Source organism: Parasteatoda tepidariorum, chromosome 9, assembly GCF_982258835.1.
Source record: "Parasteatoda tepidariorum strain Cologne lab strain chromosome 9, Ptep-v5.0, whole genome shotgun sequence".
NCBI lineage: Eukaryota > Metazoa > Arthropoda > Arachnida > Araneae > Theridiidae > Parasteatoda > Parasteatoda tepidariorum.
Window position 1 is genome coordinate 99,933,743 of NC_141763.1, and position 21,182 is coordinate 99,954,924.

The 21,182-nt window shown below is 28.7% G+C and overlaps 1 protein-coding gene across 1 annotated transcript in view; it reads right to left on the bottom strand.

The window, feature by feature from the left end:
- Window positions 1–3,720: 3,720 nt before the first annotated feature.
- LOC107454269 (mitogen-activated protein kinase kinase kinase 11) overlaps window positions 3,721–21,182 on the bottom strand; it is a 34,326-nt gene continuing 16,864 nt past the window's right edge. The window contains exons 6-9 of the mRNA XM_016071394.4: window positions 17,925–18,053; window positions 17,647–17,838; window positions 13,581–13,838; window positions 3,721–5,529 (exon numbers count right to left, since the gene is read on the bottom strand). Of these exons, the coding sequence (XP_015926880.1) occupies window positions 4,589–5,529; window positions 13,581–13,838; window positions 17,647–17,838; window positions 17,925–18,053 (1,520 nt within the window). The 3' untranslated portion in view covers window positions 3,721–4,588. The remainder of the gene's footprint in view (window positions 5,530–13,580; window positions 13,839–17,646; window positions 17,839–17,924; window positions 18,054–21,182) is intronic.

The window sequence follows — 21,182 nt, forward strand, 5'->3', positions numbered from 1 at the left end:
TAATCTTGAGATCCATCATCAACCCTTCCATGAGTTCTTTGTTGAGCTTTTCGTTAAGGAAGGCTTGGCTAAGATGCGAAATGAAATTTTGGTTCAGCGTTTGTTTGGAAGGCTGGTCTGCGTGTGTTCATTTTCGTTATTCCTGTCTGAAATGGAATGAATGAGAGAGACCTAACTAACTGACTTGATTCGGCAATTTGGTCAAGAAGAGAGATTCTCCGACATTTTCAAAGTGTCTTTTGTAAGAGGTAGAGAGATCGAATGGCTCTCCTTTAGACAGCTATAGTGGTCGCTGCTTGTAGCACAATGTTTGGGGGATAAAAAGTGGCCAATCCCTTGGTTGTAAAGACAGATGCATGAGAAGGAAGACGTCCTGAGATCGTGTACCCTTTGGAGATATTTATTCCCTCTCCATTTTTTTTCGATGCCCACCTGGTGAATGACCTTTCGTTATACAGGCATCTGAACGGCATATTTGTTGGCCACTCTTTAGGTGGGCCAACGTAGCTCCCAAAGTAAGGTAGAATGGTAAATAGACAAGATAAATTTAAACATTTGAAGGGATTTGAGTTGGAAGGTGTTATTTAATAACTTTATCTTGAAAGATATTCTTGCTGGTCATGCATCTATGCATAAATGGAATAAGTGGAGTCATTTTACCTTGTGAAAAGCTGGATGGAGGGTGATAAGCTGCAGTATAATTGAAGAGAGATGTGTCGGAAGTAGAATTTTGCTGGTAGCCATTTATGTCGTGAAACTAGTGTACTCACTCCCGCTTCTTTGAGAAGGAATGGAATGGGTGTCCAATGAGATTGATAAAATATTTTTCACCGATAGCAAAATATTTGCGTCGCCACTTATTATTTAAAATAGTCAAACGAGGCAGTTGGATTAAGACCCAGAATTACAGAAAGAATAATTTTTCAAAACATCTATTAACAATATAGTTAATAGTAATATTGAGATTAAAAGTATATTATATAATAATGCTTCAATGTTACAGCAAAGTTTTTATAAGAAGAAAAAAAAAATTACTAAAATTCTTTATTTACTTTCAATTTTATTATCTCTTTACGATTACTATGAATTTATAAGAGGCAATTTTTGGGTTTAGTGCCGGATCTTTCCATACTTTTGGCTAAAAAATGCATTATTTGACTCCCCCCCCCCTATACATCGAATTACCGGATAATTTCCTGATTTCAAGGGAAATCTCTATTTTTTCTCCCTATAAAAACTAAACATTTTATGAGCATATCAATTTTTGCATTATTTAAATTCCATCATAGCTTTAGATGTTTTACACTTTCATGTTGTGTTAATGTCTTTAGGATAATATTATATAGGGCATTCTTGCTTAGGCTTTTTTAGCTTACTTTTTATTTAAATATGCGCCTTGTTTTAAAAATTTATTACTGTTAAAATTTTTGAATCTGAGCAATGATCTAATAGTTCTACATTTAACTTGTTTACAAAATGGGGATTTTATGATAGTAGTGTAAATTGATCACTGTAAAGACAACAGAAAAAAAAAGGCAATTAAACAACAAACTTGTTACATTTATTAACTTAATATTGCATAATGTAGTTAAACAAGTAAAATTAAATATGTACAAAAATATTGATTCCTTTTTACAAAAGCAAAAACATGATATAGGCACTTTTTTACAATAAAATAATTTACGACACCTGGATACATGTTAAAATTTGATTTCATTTTGAGGACAAAACATGCATAACTAAAAACATCATTCAGTAAAAAAAGAGAAGGAAAAAATTGGTCAGGGCACAACTACATTGTTCTTAAAAGCAACACACATAAAATGAAAAGAAGACATTTATTTTTACAATGAGCACATCACAAATTTTAAAATTAAATCATAAAAGCTCTTTTATCATTTAAGTTCTAAAGCTTCAGGTGAAACTATTGGTCGTTATATCACACTATTTCACCCAAAATTGACAACAATTAGTTAAGGAGTAATAAGTACTTTTCTTTTTTGGGCTAAAGATCTTTCATAAAATTTTTACTAGGTATGAAGCTCAAGAGGTGTTATAAAAATATATCTATGTATAGTAGAAAAATATAATTATTATAATGAAACAATTTGTATAATAACTAGTAAATTAACAATTTGTATATTAACTAGTTAGTAAATATCTATAATCTGAGAAGTAATATCATAACATTTTTTTTTTCCTTTTGCAATTCTTCCTTTATTCCAATACCAGTCTAACTATGACACATCAAGTATTCAAAAATCATTTTAATAGTTTTTAAACAAATAACAAATGTAGAAGAATTCATCTGCCATGCTTCAAATGGTGTATTTTAAGTTGATCTAAGTCACCAAAAGTATATCTTAAGATAATTATCATTTTTTAATTATTTTAAAATGCTCTGTCAAAGGAAGGGTTTAAAATGCACTGTCAAAAGAAAATTAATTTAATTTATTTCATTATTTATTTTCTAGTACAGTGTCTTCAAAATGAACTATCAATACACACTGTGGCGAAGTTGACAAGCACCAGTAATATTGTTTTAGCTTTCAGATTATTAGAGCAAAATGAAATAAAGATTAAACCAACCAATTTTTTTTTCTAAATGTTTTATTTTTCAGACTGCAAGATTAAAATTAAACTTAAAATAAATTAACTCATTAATATCCAACTTAAAATTAATCTGGCTTTATAAATAGTAGGGATGGGTAGTTTTCATTACAAATACGAAGTTGAGTAATAATGGTTTAAAGACAGAATTGCAAATTTTTTCTGCAATTTAAATATTTACTCCTTATGCCAATAACAATGCTTTGTCTAAAAAAAAAACCGAATCAAAACTATGGGATGAGAAATCTTTCATCAAAATACATGTTTAGGACATATATGATAGTTTAAACTAAATATAATTTACACAAAAATGAATAGTTAACTTAATTTTGAAAAATAACTATTAAAAATGCATTCAATTTAATTTTTTCCCAATAGAATCTAAAACATATTAAACAATTTCAATTGAAAATCATATTAAATCTCTAAAATAATACAACAAAAAGAAGAAAAAAAATAATAAATTCACAAATTCCAGCAAATAAATGCTATATAATATATATTAATGAACATAATAATAAATATATTAAATTTAAAATATGATAACTAGTTCACTTAAAACTAAATTGAAAAGTAAATTCATACATAAATATTTATTTCAACCTATGATTCATTCTAACAACAAATTAAATAAAATATTTCAATATTTACAGCATTTGCTAAAAAAATAAGCAAAGAGCTTATTTTTTTCCTGATAATTTTGATTAGAATATTATTACATGATGTATTTTTATAAGTTAATTTCATTTATTACCCTTCACAAAACAGTAAAGTTTTACTATCACAAACAAATACATGACAAAGTGAAAAAGGAAAAAAAAAAAAAACACTTAGAATTAGAAGCTAAATAAACACTTCTGTTATCACAAATGAATACATAACAATTTCATATACGTTTATATAAGATTTTAATATTCAAATTATTAGACTACACTACACAGTGTTTTTTTCAAATTAAGTGATTTTAAAATAAAATACACATAACAATTCAACAAATTTTTTTTACAGTTAAGGAAGAAAATTTTATAAATCAGATCTGAAAAAGTACATCATATGAAACATACATAATTTTTACCTATATGATTAATTTAATATTTTGCCGACCGAACGAATTGCACCTAAGTAAAAGCTAGCCACCGTGCATTTTTTAAACTAACTATTGACAAATGGGTATATCTCCCAATTAGTCGGCAAAGTGTTAACTGACATAGTTAAAATTAGTCACTCCGATTCACAGTCATTTAAATTATGAGGATAAATCAATTTTGTGACTTTATAGAAATAAATAGAAACTTTAAAAAAAAAAAAAAAGAGTTAAAATTATTAATTATAATTAGTATATAAAATTAAACAAATTTAAAAGATGAAAATTTTTTTAAACAAATTTTTAACACACATGTAAATAAGCATACACTAAAAATGACAAGGAAATAGGAATATCCACCATTGCTTCAACCAACTAAGCTTTGGTGAACTGATTCAAAATTTTTTTAACATACCAACAAGGAATAAACGTGCTTCTTGCAGTGACAGGATGTCAAGTTATGTCGTAATGCAAAACACCTCAATGAAAGATGATCTCCGACCATAGAAAACTACCAGTCTCTTGATTACACACTTCTAGAATATTGTAAACATTCTCACTGCGATGTTTTACTGAATGAAGCAATAGTAGATATTCCTATGCCTGATCTTTACATATTTCATCAAACATACTAACCCTTTTTGAATCAACATTTTAATTTAATTCAAGGAATGTTACTACTAAAATAAATACTTAAGTTATCAAAAATAGAGTTGGGCAAGATATGAAAATTTTAAGTATCAAGAATATTCTCCTTACAATTACATTATCAGTGATTAAGACTATTAGACACTCATTTATTAGGAATGTAATGTTTCTGAGCACAATTTGGCAAACTTTTTATTTTCCAAGTCCAACTTGTCAGACACCAACGAAAACACAATACGATGTATACTATGCAAGGTAACTTCGCTCCCAGTTGCGGAGCACAACTTGGCGCTGTTTCAAGCCACGATGGAATGTGACAGATAAAGGAATTGTTCCATCTTGAGATTGCCCATCAGCAGGGAGGTCAAGTAAGGTCTTTTCTTCTTCTGCTCTAGCAACTCGGTTAACATATCCACCACTCTCGTCGATAGAGAATCGAACTCTGGAAGTTCCTGTGCTTCCGGAGCTTTCGTCACTCGGTGTACCCATGCCATCAGTTGGAGTTGTTCTTAATGGAGAACCAGAATCAGAAAAAGAAGTCCATTGCTTGGGTGAGGTCCTTCCTTTTTTCGGTAAAGGCGGTAAGCGACTGTTATGACCCTGAATATCTAAAGTAGAGGGACGTTCTTGGCTTTTCCTGCGTTGGAAAGAGGGAGCATTTGTTGAATATTTAAGTAAGCGTGGAGAAGTAACTTCTGAATCGATGGTGTCAGCCTCGTCACTATGGAAGGAGGGATTAATGTTCGAAGAGGTATTGGAAGCATTTGACACATTGGAAGGAGTGCGTTTATGGCCGTATTTCGATCGCTGAGGAATGCGTGACTGAATGCTGCTCAAATCACTCGAGGTTGAAATCTGTGAACCGGGGTTATCGTAAGCAAATTTTCCTTGGAGATAAGACCATTCAGAGAAAGAACCTTTTTCAGGTAATTTTGCATCTTGAAGGACATCTGTCGGGCAGTTGAAATTTGAACTAAAATTGTCACTTTCGCAGCTGGTATTGGAAAGTTTTCGAGGTGTTGGCAATGGCGAGGCCTCATTATTCCATTGGAAATCAGCAAACTTCAAGTGAGAAGAACCATCCATTAAAAGACTAGGTCGATAGTGGCGAGTTTGGCCATGATAAGTATTGTGGGGGTACCCTGATGCTGTTGAGAACTCATAATCTGTAATAAGTTTAGGTGGCCCTAAAAGAAAAAAAAAGAGGAAAAAAAAACATTATGAAAAATACACCAATTAAAATCTGTTGTAAATGAAAATTTAAAAATTGAAAATTAATAAATTACGCAAATAATGAATTTGGCAAAACCAAATATTTTTTTGGGAACTCATTTTGTAAGATGTAATCTTTTATTGGTCATAAAAGTTCTTTAGAAATTTCTAATTTAGCAAATGGAGCTAAAGGTAACTGAAAGTTGTGAGTGGAATTAGACTTGAGACCAGTAAAATTTTCTGTTTGACAAATCATAGAAATTAAGATGTATACTTCTTTTTATACGAACTCAGTATTGCTATAAATATAATTCAATATACTCAAATTAGGAAAAATAATGCAAAAATTTTATAGTTTTGAAACTTAGAGAAAATAATCCTGTGGGGGCACTTATTCCTAAAACTATAATGTTAGGATACTGTTAAGATAATAAAAAGTATCCAATGCAAATAAAATTTGGTTGTTTAACTCTGTCCTAATCAGGTCAAAGTGTACAGCATTTAATTTACAAAAAAATTTTAAAATTTTAATTAGGAAAAATTTAATAAATATATTATTTTTTTTTATTCTTGTAAGAATTATTACATTTCAGTTCTTTCAGAATATTAGGTATCAATTGACAAAAGTAAATTTATCACTCACTTTAAATTTATTAATTTACTTAAAATTTATTATGACATTTAATGTAATAATTATAAAATTCAAAACCAAGTTTGTGTTACAAAACAACAATTTTCAATAAGAAAAAAGAAGTCCCTCCCCCATAGCAGTTTTTAACAGAGAAGTTTTTCAATCCCATTTTAATTTGCAAGCAAAAATATTGAAGCATTCAAGCCAGTATACATCTTATACCTATTTGAAATTCACATTAATATTAAGCTCGAATTTTCAATCAATGAGTATTAACGACATAAGAACTCAAAATATTTATAGCCAATTCAAATTGCTGTAACATAAGGTATTATTATTACTCACACAACACAAGACATCACACAACTAAATATGGATCAGAGAAAGATTTATATAATATTCATATGCAGGAAAAATTTTGTAAGATAAACTTTTTTAAAACAAATTACTTAATGCCCGAAAAAACTTTTGCATTTCAAAAATATATTTCTGGCAAAATCTTCCTTGTTAAGAAGTTAGTTTTAAAACCACAAATATTGTGAATTATGAATAAAAATGTGAATTCAGAGAGATTTCTAATTCCTCATATTAATTTTAAAAATCTTGTGGATATAAATCTCGAGCAATCACGGTAATATGAACCTCGGTACCTCATTTCAAAATCATGTGAATACGAATAACAATATTTAATTATAAACTCGCATGAATATGAATATCAAGGTTTCATTTTAAAAGTGAGAGAATACGAATAGCCGATGTATACTTTTTAAGTCTAATAGAAGATAAATAATAATAGCAGCTTTTAAATAGTGTGAATAGGTAATGCAATTTATAATATAAAATCGTGAAATTCAAAACACAATGCGTGATTTTAAATCATAAATGTAATTTTAAGTCATGTTTGCATTGGTAGGAAAAGGCGAATAATTAACTTTTTTCTCAGAAAATTGCAATCTTTTTAAATGAAACTTTAAATTTTTTTAAAAGGAATTTTTCATTGAGATTTTCTTTCTAGTAATAGTAAGAAGTTTTCCACAAGGGTGACAAATTTTCCGCTCATGGCGTTCGCTTACATTATACAGATCTTTCAAACTTTGCTCCAGAAGATTCACTTAAGAGCTGAGATAAAAAATTTTCAGAGACTAGAGTTCACACTGACCACAGTGCTGACTTAAAATATCCTCAGTGGTAGACAGATCCTGGGTCAGCTCTCCATGCTGTTAGGTTAACCGTGAGAGGTTCTGTGCTTTTTCTCACCATGTATTTATCACAAATGCATGTTAGATCCATCAGATTTCTGCCAATATTAAATCCAGGAGTTCCCTCATCTTCTGAATTGGGTTCAAAATTACAAGGCTACGGAGTTGAACATTGGTAACTGTAAACCCAAAATTGGGCTAGCTGCTTAAGAACAGTTATACAAATAAAAAACCTTTATTGATTGATATTGTTCGAGCAAGACAATGACTTGTCTAAAAAGCAGGAGAGCACTTGATGCATGCATATTGTTGGCAAGCTGTTCCCCAAAATAATTAGAAATCTATATTACTTATAGATGAGACGGATTTTCCTTTCATTTTTGGTAATAGTAAAAAGTTTTCCCAAATAGTAACAAATTTTCCGCCATCGGCATTTGTTTATATTATACAGGTCTGCTAAGAGTTTCTAAAACTATGTTCCAGAGGATGCACTCAGAGCAACGATAAACAATTTTCAACGTTCTGAGGTTTTCCTCGCAGTGTATCACAAATGCATGTTAGTTCCATTAAAAAATCCCCCTCAAAATTTGAACACCTGTAACTACCAAGATTGAATGTCAGATTTTTACAATTTATTCAATGAAACAAATTAAAGCTAAATATCAACACTTTCCAAACGTCTACTAAATCCTACTTCAGATTATTCCCAGTAAATTTATGTTTAAGTAAAATTCTTTAACAAATAGAATGAATCAAAATATAGAATAATGAATCAATTTTTCCTTGAATTCATTTTTATTTATGCTCTTGCAGTTTGCAAGCTTTAATAAAGGACTTGCATTGTTAATGCTATTTTGCTATTAATTATGTAATTACAGTATATAGATGCGAGATAAATTTTAATGGTTTCTGCAGAATGTCAATTTCAAAAGTACTATGCGACTGAATGATTGTGACTGTGATTATTTGAGATTATCTGCTCAAACCAGTCCTCACGTTTCTAGTTTAATGTTTATGTGTAATTATCATTCTTCTGTGTCAATCATATATAGTGTAATATTTTCTTGCATTTCTCTTTTTCTTCTTGTAGCTAGTTAATTGTTTACACTTTAACTCAGGGAGAATCTTTCACTTAGACCGAGAGCCCATCAAACTGCCTTTTCACAATTCTTGAGTGGCCACACCAGATCCCTTACTTTTAACCAGGGCCAAAAAACTTATCCTGATTATCATTGGTGCTCGACAAACATGCCCCCCTCCCCCTACGCATATTCCGACTTGTTTGGGGTTCGGTAAAGATGAGGTCCTGCAAGACTCCAGTCTTTTTATGGACTTTTTGGAGGTGTTCGGATTCATGGGAGTAGTCTAGTGCTGCTAGACGACTCCGAGATCAACAACAACACTTTAACTATGTGATATCTTTTTTTCTTACTGCTATTTCATTGTCTATGTGCGATTATTTTATTTTTAACAAGAGTTTCAATCAATGTTTCAGATACATAATTCTTCTTGTATTTCTATTTCTATTCCTTTTCTGTTGCTAATACAGTGTTGACATGCAATTATAATCATGTTTATTAACTAAGCTATTTTATTAGTCGATCATTGCAACTACGACACATCTTTTCTTCTTTCATTTTCCTTCTTTACTAGCTAGTTCATTACTTCTGTATCATTATAAAGTAAATTATACAAGTTATTACATATTTAAATTATGTCATACTTTTTCATGTTCCTTTACCATAGTGCTTGTTCATTACATAAATTATATGACTTTGTACATACTTCAATCACTGTAATTATGTCATTACATTTTCTTGCATTAATTTTTTCTGTTGCTTATGCACCAATCACTACAATTCAGCTCTACATAGTCTGCCTATGTATAGAACTAACCTGTAAGGCCATCTGTTGCTATGAAAACAAGAAATAGCATATTTCAAAGAGAGAAGCTTTTAAAGAAGAAATATTATTGCATGTCTCTCACTAACAAAAACTTGTCTTAAATATTGACCCAACATCCCTACCTGAAATAACTACCTACCATAGCCATCCCCAATGATCTAGATGATTGATGAAGAAATATTTTTACATAGACAAACTATAGTTTTCACTGCATTTTCTTTTTTTTAGATCACTGCTAATGTGTAATTATTATGTCTTACCAATGAGTATATGTGCTAATCAACATAATACAGTTATATGTATAATTTCTTCTTTTCCTTTTGTTAATGAATTATTTATGTAATCATCAGAATGTTTATTACATGAGTTAGTGCATACATAGATCCATGACTTTTCATGATTTTTTTAAAAAAATAGTAAAACTCATGACAAATTTTGTTCAATACTGAAATTCATGACTTTTCCATGATTATTCATGCCTTTCCAGGTGTGTGGATACCCTGTTTCTACAAAATGCATTTTCTTTTTCCTTTGCGACACTGTTTATTTAAATGACAATGATTTAAGTTGCATACCTGCCAACATAGGAGCAATAAAATAACGGACAATTCACTAGCGACATTTTTTAGGCTACGAGTAAAGTTTTGATACATCGTGCAAGTCAAAATTGGAAATAATATAAGCACTTACATTTAGCGAAGTAAAAATTACGCACATAACTCGTAATCTAAAGATCGTTTTAAACAATTATTTATAATTACTTCAACTATTAACACGCAACATACTGCAGTACTGGTAATAGCACCATCTGTTGAGGAATAAGAGAAGTATTTTTGCCATCAGGGGATATTTGATAACACAATTTTTGAAATAAAATTTCTTCAACAAATACAGAGAAATTTGAGAATATAAGGGTAAACAGGAGACAGTGTAAAATACTGAAGTCTTCGTTACAGAAACAGGAGACTTGGCAGGTATGTAATGATTTTTAAAGTTTTTAACTACAGATGAGAGTGCAAATGTATTTCTTCAAGCCTGTTACATTTCTTGATCAAACTAAAAAAATGTATTCCTAATAAAGAATATATTTGTCATAATGAATATATTTGTCATCATTCAGTGCAGGTGTAGCATGAACAATGGTTGGCTCACCTTCCTGAAAAATAATTCTTCAACAGAGTATTTTCTTCACTTGTGTTATCAGAGAATAGATATGTGATGAAAATTTGTCAGCATATTTTAAAATACTAATGAGTCAATAATTTTTTTTAAAGAACATAGTTTTCATTGAACCTTTAAAATGGTGCACTTAGCACAGTAAAGCTTGTTATTTTCATAGACTTGTGCTAGACATATGATCCAATCTCAAATAACTAAGTGAAAGAAAGGAATGTCAGAATTCACTTTTACATCAAAGGAAAATTTGTTTTCCCTTTGTTAAGTAAGAAAACTAAATTCTAAATCAAAAAGAGCAGGTATTTCTGATTTTTTCTTTTTTAATAGTTATTGATTATTTCAAGATCACAGCTGCAAAATAAAATAAGACTTAAAGAGCCTAAAGTTGCAATTGACCTAACAACTAAATTATAATTATGATGTTAGAAATTTTTTCTCCAGGAGTGTTAAATAAGATGAGAGATAACTTTAAATGATTGTAATAAAAACATGTTTAAATTAATTAATTCCAATTTTTTAAAATTTTAATAAACCATTTCTTTGCTAAGAGCTTAAAACTAAAAATTCAGCGTCAATTTTTTTTGCTATTGATAAACCAGAGCACTTTTAGGGAGGACGAGCAAAATAGGAGGAATTACTGATTTTATTCGCAGTTACACCAAAGAATGCAGTTTCTTTTAGATCTCATTACTTTTTCAGTCATTTTTTTTCTAAAAATATGTTTCAACATGGTAAAAATTGAAAAAAGCAGTACACTTTACGATGAATGAGTTTTATCTATAATGTATTTAGCTTCTTGATTAGAGTTCCTAAAAGCTTAAGGATTATGTTTTAATAAGGGTACTTTCTATGAATTTGTATTTATCTTGCAGATAAGGTGAACATTGAGACTAAGAGCTTAGTGGACGGGGGCAGTGACAAAAAGTGAACTTGTTCACCAGAATTAATAATATATGTGCATTAGATCAATCAACAGATTCAAACAAGCAATAAGCTGGCAACAATTGGAAATATGTATAGACACACATACATTAAACAATACACATCAAAGTAAAATGAATGGCTAAAAAACAAGATCTTGAAGCATATCTTAATATATCATGCTATGGGTAATCTAAATTGCAATGTAAAAAAAAAAGCAAAGTGACAGAAGAATGAAAGAAAAAAAAATCTTTATTAAGCAGACACAGCACAGACAATCACAATAGTTATTAAAGCAAGAATCTTTATTGGCAGAGATCACAAAAAGCAAGGCACAAGTAAAATAGTTCAATTGAGGAAGAGCAAAGCTGTTTCAATATGAATCACTTTAGATTGAATGCTTACAATACACTATCATTATAATAAAGATGAACATATACATGCAAGAAATCTATTAGTATTTCTTAGGGAAATAGATGCATTTAGCTAGCATGAAAACGAAAAAAGCACCAACAAACCATTTTACTAGAGCATTAGCACTTAATTAGAGCATTAGTACATCTGAGCTGTATAGTAAAACTGAACTGAATAGGGCCCCTTAACTGAAAAGTCTAACTGAACTGAATTGAATAAATAAACTTGAATAGCAAATATGAGAAGAGAAATGCAATACTTATTTGGCAACTGAGCACAAAATTGCAAATGTGAGAAGGAGAAAAATGTTACACTGCTAATGTGACTAGTCAAGAATGTTATTTTCATATGTAACAATATAAAATAAAATTTACAACTAAAGCCTGTGTTCAAAACTTCAGGTCTTTGCATTCAGTTTATTTTTGGACCACCGACAGTGCTAGCAAATTAGATGAAAAATACGAAGTTACAGATTTATTTATTTTTAACCATTTCTTTTCAAGTAACACACTGCTGAAATTTCAAAAATTCAAAAATTTTTCAGTTTTCAAAATTATTTAAACAGCTGTAATTTTAGAAATATTTGGTCTAAGAAACTAAATTATATGCCAATTTGTTCAATTTCTAATGGCACATTTCATAAAATATATGACATGGCTAGGTTATTTTAAAAAAGTACAAAATTAAAATTGGTATTTTTTCTGATTTTTTTAAAATTTTTTTTTAACTTCTATGAAGCAATATTTGTACCTGATTTCAAGACGGTGCACTTATGAGCTTATAAAGGAAAAAAAAATTTTTTTTCCCTGTTTAACACTGACATAACCCACTAACTTGAAAATTTTTTTTTCTCTGGACCCCAGGAAAAAAAAAAAAAACTCTCGAAATTTAGCACACATTGTGAAAAAAGAATAAAATTATTATTTTTCCATTCAGAAATATTACATTTTTTAATTGTAATCAAAATTTGCATTCTAACGAAAGATTGTGTCTTTTAAATAATTTAGCCATGTTATAAATATATCTTATGAAATACCCCTAAAAACTGAACAGATTGATATAAAATTAAGGTCAATAGATTAATAAGTTTTAAAGTTACAGCAATTTAAAAATTATAAAAATGCATAACTCAAAAACAAATGGTACAAAAAATCTGACTGTTTCTTTCAAGTCGGAGCAAAATTAACAAACATGCCGACAATTGAAACCTAAAATTTGGATTCAAAATCATGGATCGATTTGATGCGGAATTATCCCTTTATTCTCTAATGAATTACCATAGAATAATGGAATGTAACGGTTTCAACTAGGTTTGATTAAATAAAAATGTAAAAATAAAACTATTAATGTAAGTGTGAAAGACTCAGTTTAAGTGATTAGAGAAATTCCTTAACACAACACGGAACTTCGACTAAACAAGTCTCTCTTAAAACTCAAAACTATAGCAAATTTTTGGCAGTGACATATGTACAACGTATGTATGTGGGGTTTTCAACATGTACAAATATGTAACAAAAAATTAATCATGGATCCAAGGCAGAATCTTGAGTCATTAAAGAACTAATTTCTTAGCTTCAAAACTTTGGATAATGAAAAATGATGATAATGATTCTTGAATAAAATGAAATATTTGTTAAAACTTAACAACGAACAGAATTCCTCAATGAATTCTTTCGATAGACTGCTTTAAAACTATTCTTTCGAGAGACTGCGTTTTGTTTTTTTCGGAAGCTACCTCTACCGTTAGGTGGAAAATACCACACACACGAAGAACACTCACCAGTCTCTTTTGGCCACCACTTTTCAGCGTCCTCGACATCATCGGGCCAAGCAGAGGGTAAGCGTGGGTGGAGCGAAGAGTATTTGGGAGCTCTGATATCAAATCCCGCAGCCACTGAAGCTAGAATGGCACTCATGTTTCCCAATATGGATCCCATGAACCTCCGTGGCAGAGAGGATCGTTTTGTGCTACTAGAAACCTCTCCATTTCCGTTATGAAGACTGTAGGATCTGCAGATGTTTATCTCACTGTCATAAGCTGGAAAAATACACAAAGAAATTAGTAAAAAAATAATAGCTTATCTAAAATTGCAAATTTAAAAATATATTAACCAGGATGCGTAGCCAGAATTTTCAAAAAAAAAACTTTCCAGAAAAAAAAAATCATAATTAGAATATGTGCAGTAATAAAAATTATTTTTTTCTATTGTTTAATGTTAATTTATAAACCTAAAGTGAACAAAATGCAAAAACATTTCAAAAACTGCACATAATACAAAATAAGTTTCTAAAAATATTTCAGAGAAAATTGTGAAAACCATGCCTTTTCTGTAATTTATGAGGACATGACACGGCAAAGAAAAAATATTTTTAAAAGAGAAAATTAAACACATTTTACAAACACTAAATAAAAAAAGCATCCTTAAGGGCCTTTTAAAAACAGAAATAAAAAATAAGCACTTTTAAGCATTTTTTAAAAATGCCACCCACCCTGTTAATTTATTATTAAAAGCATTTCATAACACTCTAAATTATGAATATCAAAGATTTTAATTCAAAGTTTTCAAAATAAAATCTTTTTTCCTTTTTTCTTAAGGAAAAAAACTCAGAATTAGCTTCTAATTTCATGATAATAGAGTTTGTATTTCTTTATTTCTAAATTTTAATCTTTATTTCTGTTAATTGTAAAAGCATATGATCGATTATTAGAAAAAAGTCTTAATTTATTTTTATTTGTAAAAATTGTTTCATTCTTCCCTAAGAATTAGTTAAATTTTTGGAAAGCTTATTTTGAAACAGTAACAAGTTGGAAAACTCAGAAAAACCTTGTCATCCACAAAGTTACCCCATTTTGCAATAATTATTTAAAAGTTTTAAAAAGAAGCCATAATATAATATATAAGGAGTAATTTTTAAAAATACAAATTCCACAATCTCCTTCCTTTTTATAACTGGATTCACATTAATCCTCTCTTTGTTTTCGTGTATTATTTCCATAATATTTTGTCTATTATAATTCAAAGTTAACATACATTTAACTATTGATAATTTACTTTTCTAGAAGGGGAATAAGTATATAACTATATTTTCAATAGAGCTAAAAACGTTTCATACACATAATTTATGATTTCTAGAACCTTGTAAGATTTGTCAGATGTAGGAGGAAAGAAATGTAATATTGTTTTTATGACTGAAATCAAAGAATTTTAAAAATGTAAATAAATAATGTATTAAATGTTAACACTTGATATTAAATGTTTCAATTTTTAAATTGATTCTTATATTATTTTAAATGCAAAATAATTTAAATGCAAAATAATTTAAAGCCTATAACAAAAATAATAAGGTACATAAAGAGTGCTCTTAAAAAATATCGTTTTTTTTTTTAGTTATAATTTATATGATTTATTTGAATTTACATATAGTATAACAAAAATAATAAAGTACATAAATAGAGTCCTCTTAAAAAAATATTGCTTTTTTAAAGTTATAATTTAATTTGAATTTATATATTGTATGTTACATTAAATTTGTATTAAAATATGTCCGGTAATTTTTAATTACTACATTAATTGCTACATTATACCAGTAATGAATGTTTTACATTTTTCAACAATAAACTGTAAGTATGACTTTTAATTCATCAAAACCAAGCTTCTTGTATTTGAAAATCATTTTTTTTTAAATGGCATACTTGTAACAGCAATATTTCTGATGATAATTACAATTAATGCAATATCAGGTAATTAATTATGACAATTAAACATTAGACATTGTTATATTGACCAGGCAGGTATTATTTTATATGTATCTTTTTAGATTAAATTAAAAAAAAAAAAAATCAAAGTTGATTTGATAGATCTAATGGTTATGATGTCATACGTACTTTATGAGTACAAAGTATGTTAATAATTGTATATTTCATATATGAAACCCTAATTTCTTCTAAACTATTAGTTCAAAGGACTCTTTATGTGCGGGACTCTTTATGTTTGAAGGAACATTAAATATTACTGTCAGATTTTCACCAAGTTGTACAAAACAAAAGTATTGAATTACAAACTAAAATAAGTAGATTTTTTAAAATATTTAATTTCATATTAAAAAATTCGGGCTACAATATCTTTAATGTGCACCCATGTATTAAACAATCAATGTGCAACAGATATCTACTTGTTAAGATATAAAACTTTAAAAAGGTTGGTATTAAAACTTACATAGTAGCACACAAAATGTTTAATGACAAAATTGAGGTTTGTCTGCTGCAACTACCAGAGAATAGATACTTACATTTTAAATTTACAAATGTGTGTGTAAATATTTTCGTCCAAAATGAGTGGTTTCAAAAAGTTAAATCGGAGAATTTCTTCGAGAAAATTTCTGATACACACATGCTAAATTATATTCACAAAATAAAAAAAAAAGAAAGAAAAAAGAGCAACATACACGATTATTTTTGTACTTGAATAAAAATTTTCTTGGATGCAAAGCCAGAGAAATAATTTTTTTGCACCGTTGGTATGATAAATTTCACAGAAACGAAGAAATTAGGTTTTTATCAACGGGAAAAGTATTTTAAACCCATATAGATTTTTTACGAAAATTGTCCGCAAAAAAATGACAACTAACACATTTTTAGTTCGCGGGCCACAAAAAAAAGGCTGCGCGGGCCACCAGTTGGAAGCCACTGATCTAGATTACAATGTCAGTTGCTTAAATTGGTATGAGCAAAAATGCATTTACTTTTTATCCATCAAAACATTTAATAAATTTAATAACTGCTAAACTATTAAATCAGACAACTTGGTTTTATTCTAATTCGATTTAGCGTAATGATAACCACAGGCAACAATACTTCACTTGCCTCGATAGAAATGTTGGGCACGTAAATATGTATAAGTAAAAAAACTGTACTTTTTATACATAAAATACAAATAACTTCAAAATAATAGATAATAGCATCAGACTGGAAAAAAAATTATATTACACAAAAGTTAAAATAAATAACAAAAATACCGCTACGAGCAACTGTTTGGACAATTAAGAAACCCTATCGGGAACTCCTTACTGCAAAGTTGCCATTAGAGTCAAGATAATGCCTACAGTTGCTCATATTTCTCTCTCGTGTGATAAACGTATTATTGCAATTGAAGACAATAATAGCTGTGTTATCAAAAATTGCTCATGATGGAAAAATTATTGTGTTTTGCTTTGCAAAAGAAATATGTTTTAATTTAAATAAGAGAATGTAAGAAATTATACTCATTTACAATTAGAAAATATAAAATTAATAAATTTCACTATCAAATAAAAATATGAACTCTTGAGATTTTGCACCTATACTTATTGCCTTCAAGCTAATACAACAAACAAAAAATTTGTCTTTTCGAATACTTCTCTATGTTCCTCAAATATTGTATAGTATATATAGTATTGTGTATAGTATGGAAATAAATCAGAATAACATAAAATTTGACTTTAAGAGGTATTTAAATGCAAAAAAACTATTATTGCCTATAGTGAATATTTTCAAATAAAAATCATCACTATCGAAAAGTAGAAGGTACTTAAATAATTAAAAAATTTAATGATTTAAAACATTAAAAAAAGGGGTCGGGAAGGGATTTATTCAGTCAATAACAGCTTAAGGCATCATAAAAGAACTAGCACAAGCTGTACTCAACAAAAATTTTATCAGAGTTATCCAATATGAAACTACACACGTGAAGATTAAATACTTATGTACAATATATGTATGTGTATACAATGTGAAAAAAAACACCTTTTATAACCATTAACCCACATGGAAAATAATGACACACATTAAAAGAGAAAATTATACACACCACTATCTGTTAATGCTGCAGTGTTTAAAATACCACCCCCAGATACTGGCAACGGAGGTTTCTCTAAATTTGGAGCACTTTTTGACCATCTTTTATTCCCATCAATGGGAAACATCTGCCGAGAATGATATCGTTCCTTTTGATGTACGGAACTTGGTCCCCATGTTTTACCCTTCAGACCATCTGTTTGCACTGAAATTGAAATAACATGGTTTTAATTTTTTTTTTAAATGCACAAAAGGCAAATTATAAAATGCATTACACAAACGAGTACTTACAGGCATAAGCTCGTAGTCGAGGTAGATTGGGCGATGAAGGTGGGCTATCAGGACTAGATGGGTTATACAAACCTTTAGAATTTCCTCGTAGATTTGGGCTTTGCTGAACAGTTATATTGTGGCGAAAATCTAAATAAATAAAAAAAGGACAATACAGGAATGATTACAAGAATTTACTTTTAAAAATGTTTTTGCTTTTCTAATTGATATTTTCCAATAACTCGTCATTTTTAGCACCTAAGAGATTTTAAGCTTGGAGTTAACTCCATTTAAAACAAATTGAAAAGCAAAAAAGTACACAGAACTCCTATTTTGTTTTACACGCATAGTGTGACAAGTAATTTTAAGAGATGTGAAGTATTTGACTTACCATAGTCTGTAAAACAGGGTTCCCACTGTTATTTGTAGAAAATTGGAAGAAATATACCAAATTTATATAATATAAGAAATATACTTGAATGAATGTTATTACAAGTGCCAATATTGAAGATAAACTTAGTATCAAAGTAAAATAGTATTTATTACATTAGAAAATGCAGAATCTAGCCAATGTTAAGTAATTTTTTTTGTTTGATCATCAAGTGACTGCAGGGTTCATACAGAGATCAGAAGAAGAAATCCAAGGAGTCCAAAATTTTAAGGACTTATCAAAAATTTAAAAACTTTGTGTAAAAGATAGTTTTTTTTTTAAAATTAAAAAGCAGTTATTATAAGGAACTTGCAAAAATGTATATTTTGAATTTAATTTCTATCCCTTTTGAAATACATTTTGACTTTGTCAAACTTCGTCAAGAAAAATAAATTAAGTTATCACTTTGACGCATAAATACATTTTCCAATTTCAAATATTTTAATAAATCTTGTTAAAATACAGATGTTAAGGATTGACATAAAAACCTACCAATCTTATATTTTTAAATTTGAATACATAAGAAAATCTAAGGCATTTTATAGCAAGAAAAAAAAATCACAGCAAATTATTAATTGAGTTTGCTTGTAACATGCAAAATTATTTGCTGTTATTTTTCTTCTTCTAACTCTTGCAATTCAATTTTTATTATTTTAAAAGTTTTCTTAAACTGCTAGATTTTGACAGCTAAGTCATATCCAGTGGTGCAAGTGGCTAAACGTGGCTTTAGAGGAACAAAAAGGCAATTTTGGAGCAGTGAAACGAAGATTTGGAGCATATGTAATAAAATGAATTAAAACAAGAATTTAATAACAAGAATTTTAAATTTTGTTCATTAATAACGTGTCTTATTTTTTCATTTTTATGAAAGTCCCTGCATTAAAAAATTAAGTTTTTATTTGGTATCTTCCAATGCTGTTAAATATTCTGCTATCCTCGACTTTTCCTCAGATAAGAGGATCTGTTCGCTTTCTATAATCGACATGTCTTTATTATTTAACCCATATTTAATATTTTTTTCAGCTGTGGCTGAGAGATCCTGAGAAGCCTTCAATTTTCTTTTGCAAATCAATTTCAGCAGCTTTCAATCTGCTTTCCTCAGTTTCAGTATTTTCACTTTCTTTTTTCTTAACCTCTAATTGAACAGAATAATTTTTAAATGTTGCACCAGCCACTTTAATCATATCTTTGTCAACTTTAAAGTTATTTAAACTCCCTATTTTGCTGATATGTGACACAACTTGTCTCAAACCATTAATACTATGTGAATTTAAACTTGCCCTATTGTCAAGAAGCTTTTTGTTCACACTAAAACTTCTTTCAACATCGGCATTCCCACGTGGTATGCACAAAAGAGATTTAAAAAGCTTTGCTAAAAGAGGATATTTGATATTTCTCAAATTTTCTATCTTCACAAAATAGTTCTTCCAAAACATATCAATTGGTGCATATTCATTTCAGTCAGAAGAATAACCTTCTGGTTTTCTTTGTAACCTCGTCCATTCATCTAGTAACAAAGATGCCTTAATAGAAGTGCCTTCCATTCTCATTACAGGATGCAACACTTTAATATGGAATACTAACCTATTTTCAAAAGGCAATGCTTTTAATAACTTTTTTGCACATGCCATAGACCTGGCACCTAAATTAGAATTTTTTTCTGAAGAAGATAAGGATGTCATCACATTTGTGATATCTAGTCCAACATCTATTAAATTTGAATTTTGCCAAATATCTGCGTTTTCTACATCCAATGATTTTAAGTCCTTTCCTGACAAACTAAGAAAAGCATAACTCTTTAAAAAACGCCCTAACAATGCCTTTACTAGAGACACCATTTCATCATACAGCAAGTGAATCAATGGTGTCTCAGTTTGGAAAAGACCTAAAAATTAATTTAATATAGCCAAAATATTTCTTTAAGAAAAAAAAAAGAGCTTTTGGCAAAAGCAATCTAAATAAATTCAATATACGTGGCTCATACTATTTTCTAAATTAATAATTACTTTATTTAATTCTGTAAAAGATAATTCAAGACTAATTAATTTAACTATTATTTAAGGTTATCGAGTGTATTTTTCTTTAAAATTTTAATAAATGTTATTGGTAATAGCATATTCAACAAAACATTAACAAGATTAATATTGATCATACTGAATTCATAAAAATATATAAAGAATTAAGAAAACTTTTATCAAGTTTTATTACAAATGTAAATTAGTGAATGGCCCCTAATAAATTTTTATTAAAATTGGTTACCTAGTACAGTATTTTATTAATGAAATGATTAAAAAAAATTAAATAATTTTTTAATGCAAATTCAATGAGCATTGAAGCTAAAAAAATTTGTCAGAAGTAAATTATTATATTGTTCCTACACTCATAATATTTCCCAAATCTGTGATAGTTAAATTTTTTATATCAATTGTTTTAAATCAAAGATCATTTTTAAATCATTAAGAGATTAATTAAAGTATTTTTGAATGACAAATCTGAAAAACGTAAGATTTTTTGCTGCATTTAAAATATTGCAAGCCCCTCTCTTCATGCTTGCCTCTAAATATTATTAAGTTTTTTCCTTGAACAAATTAAGAGCACCGAAATTTTTGAAAGGATTAATAAAATAATAAAATGCAATAAGTAAAAAACAGAAAAATTTTATTAAAAAAAAATCAATTAAGTAAAACCAATGTTTAAATACAATATGCAATTAGTGGATGGTCCCTTAAAATAAAAAAAATTACGTTTAAGAAACTCAATCAATTTTTATCTTTATTAAATTAATGAATAAAGGGGAGATGGAAATTTTGAGGTTATGAAGCTTTGTGATTCTTGACTGCTCTGAGGAT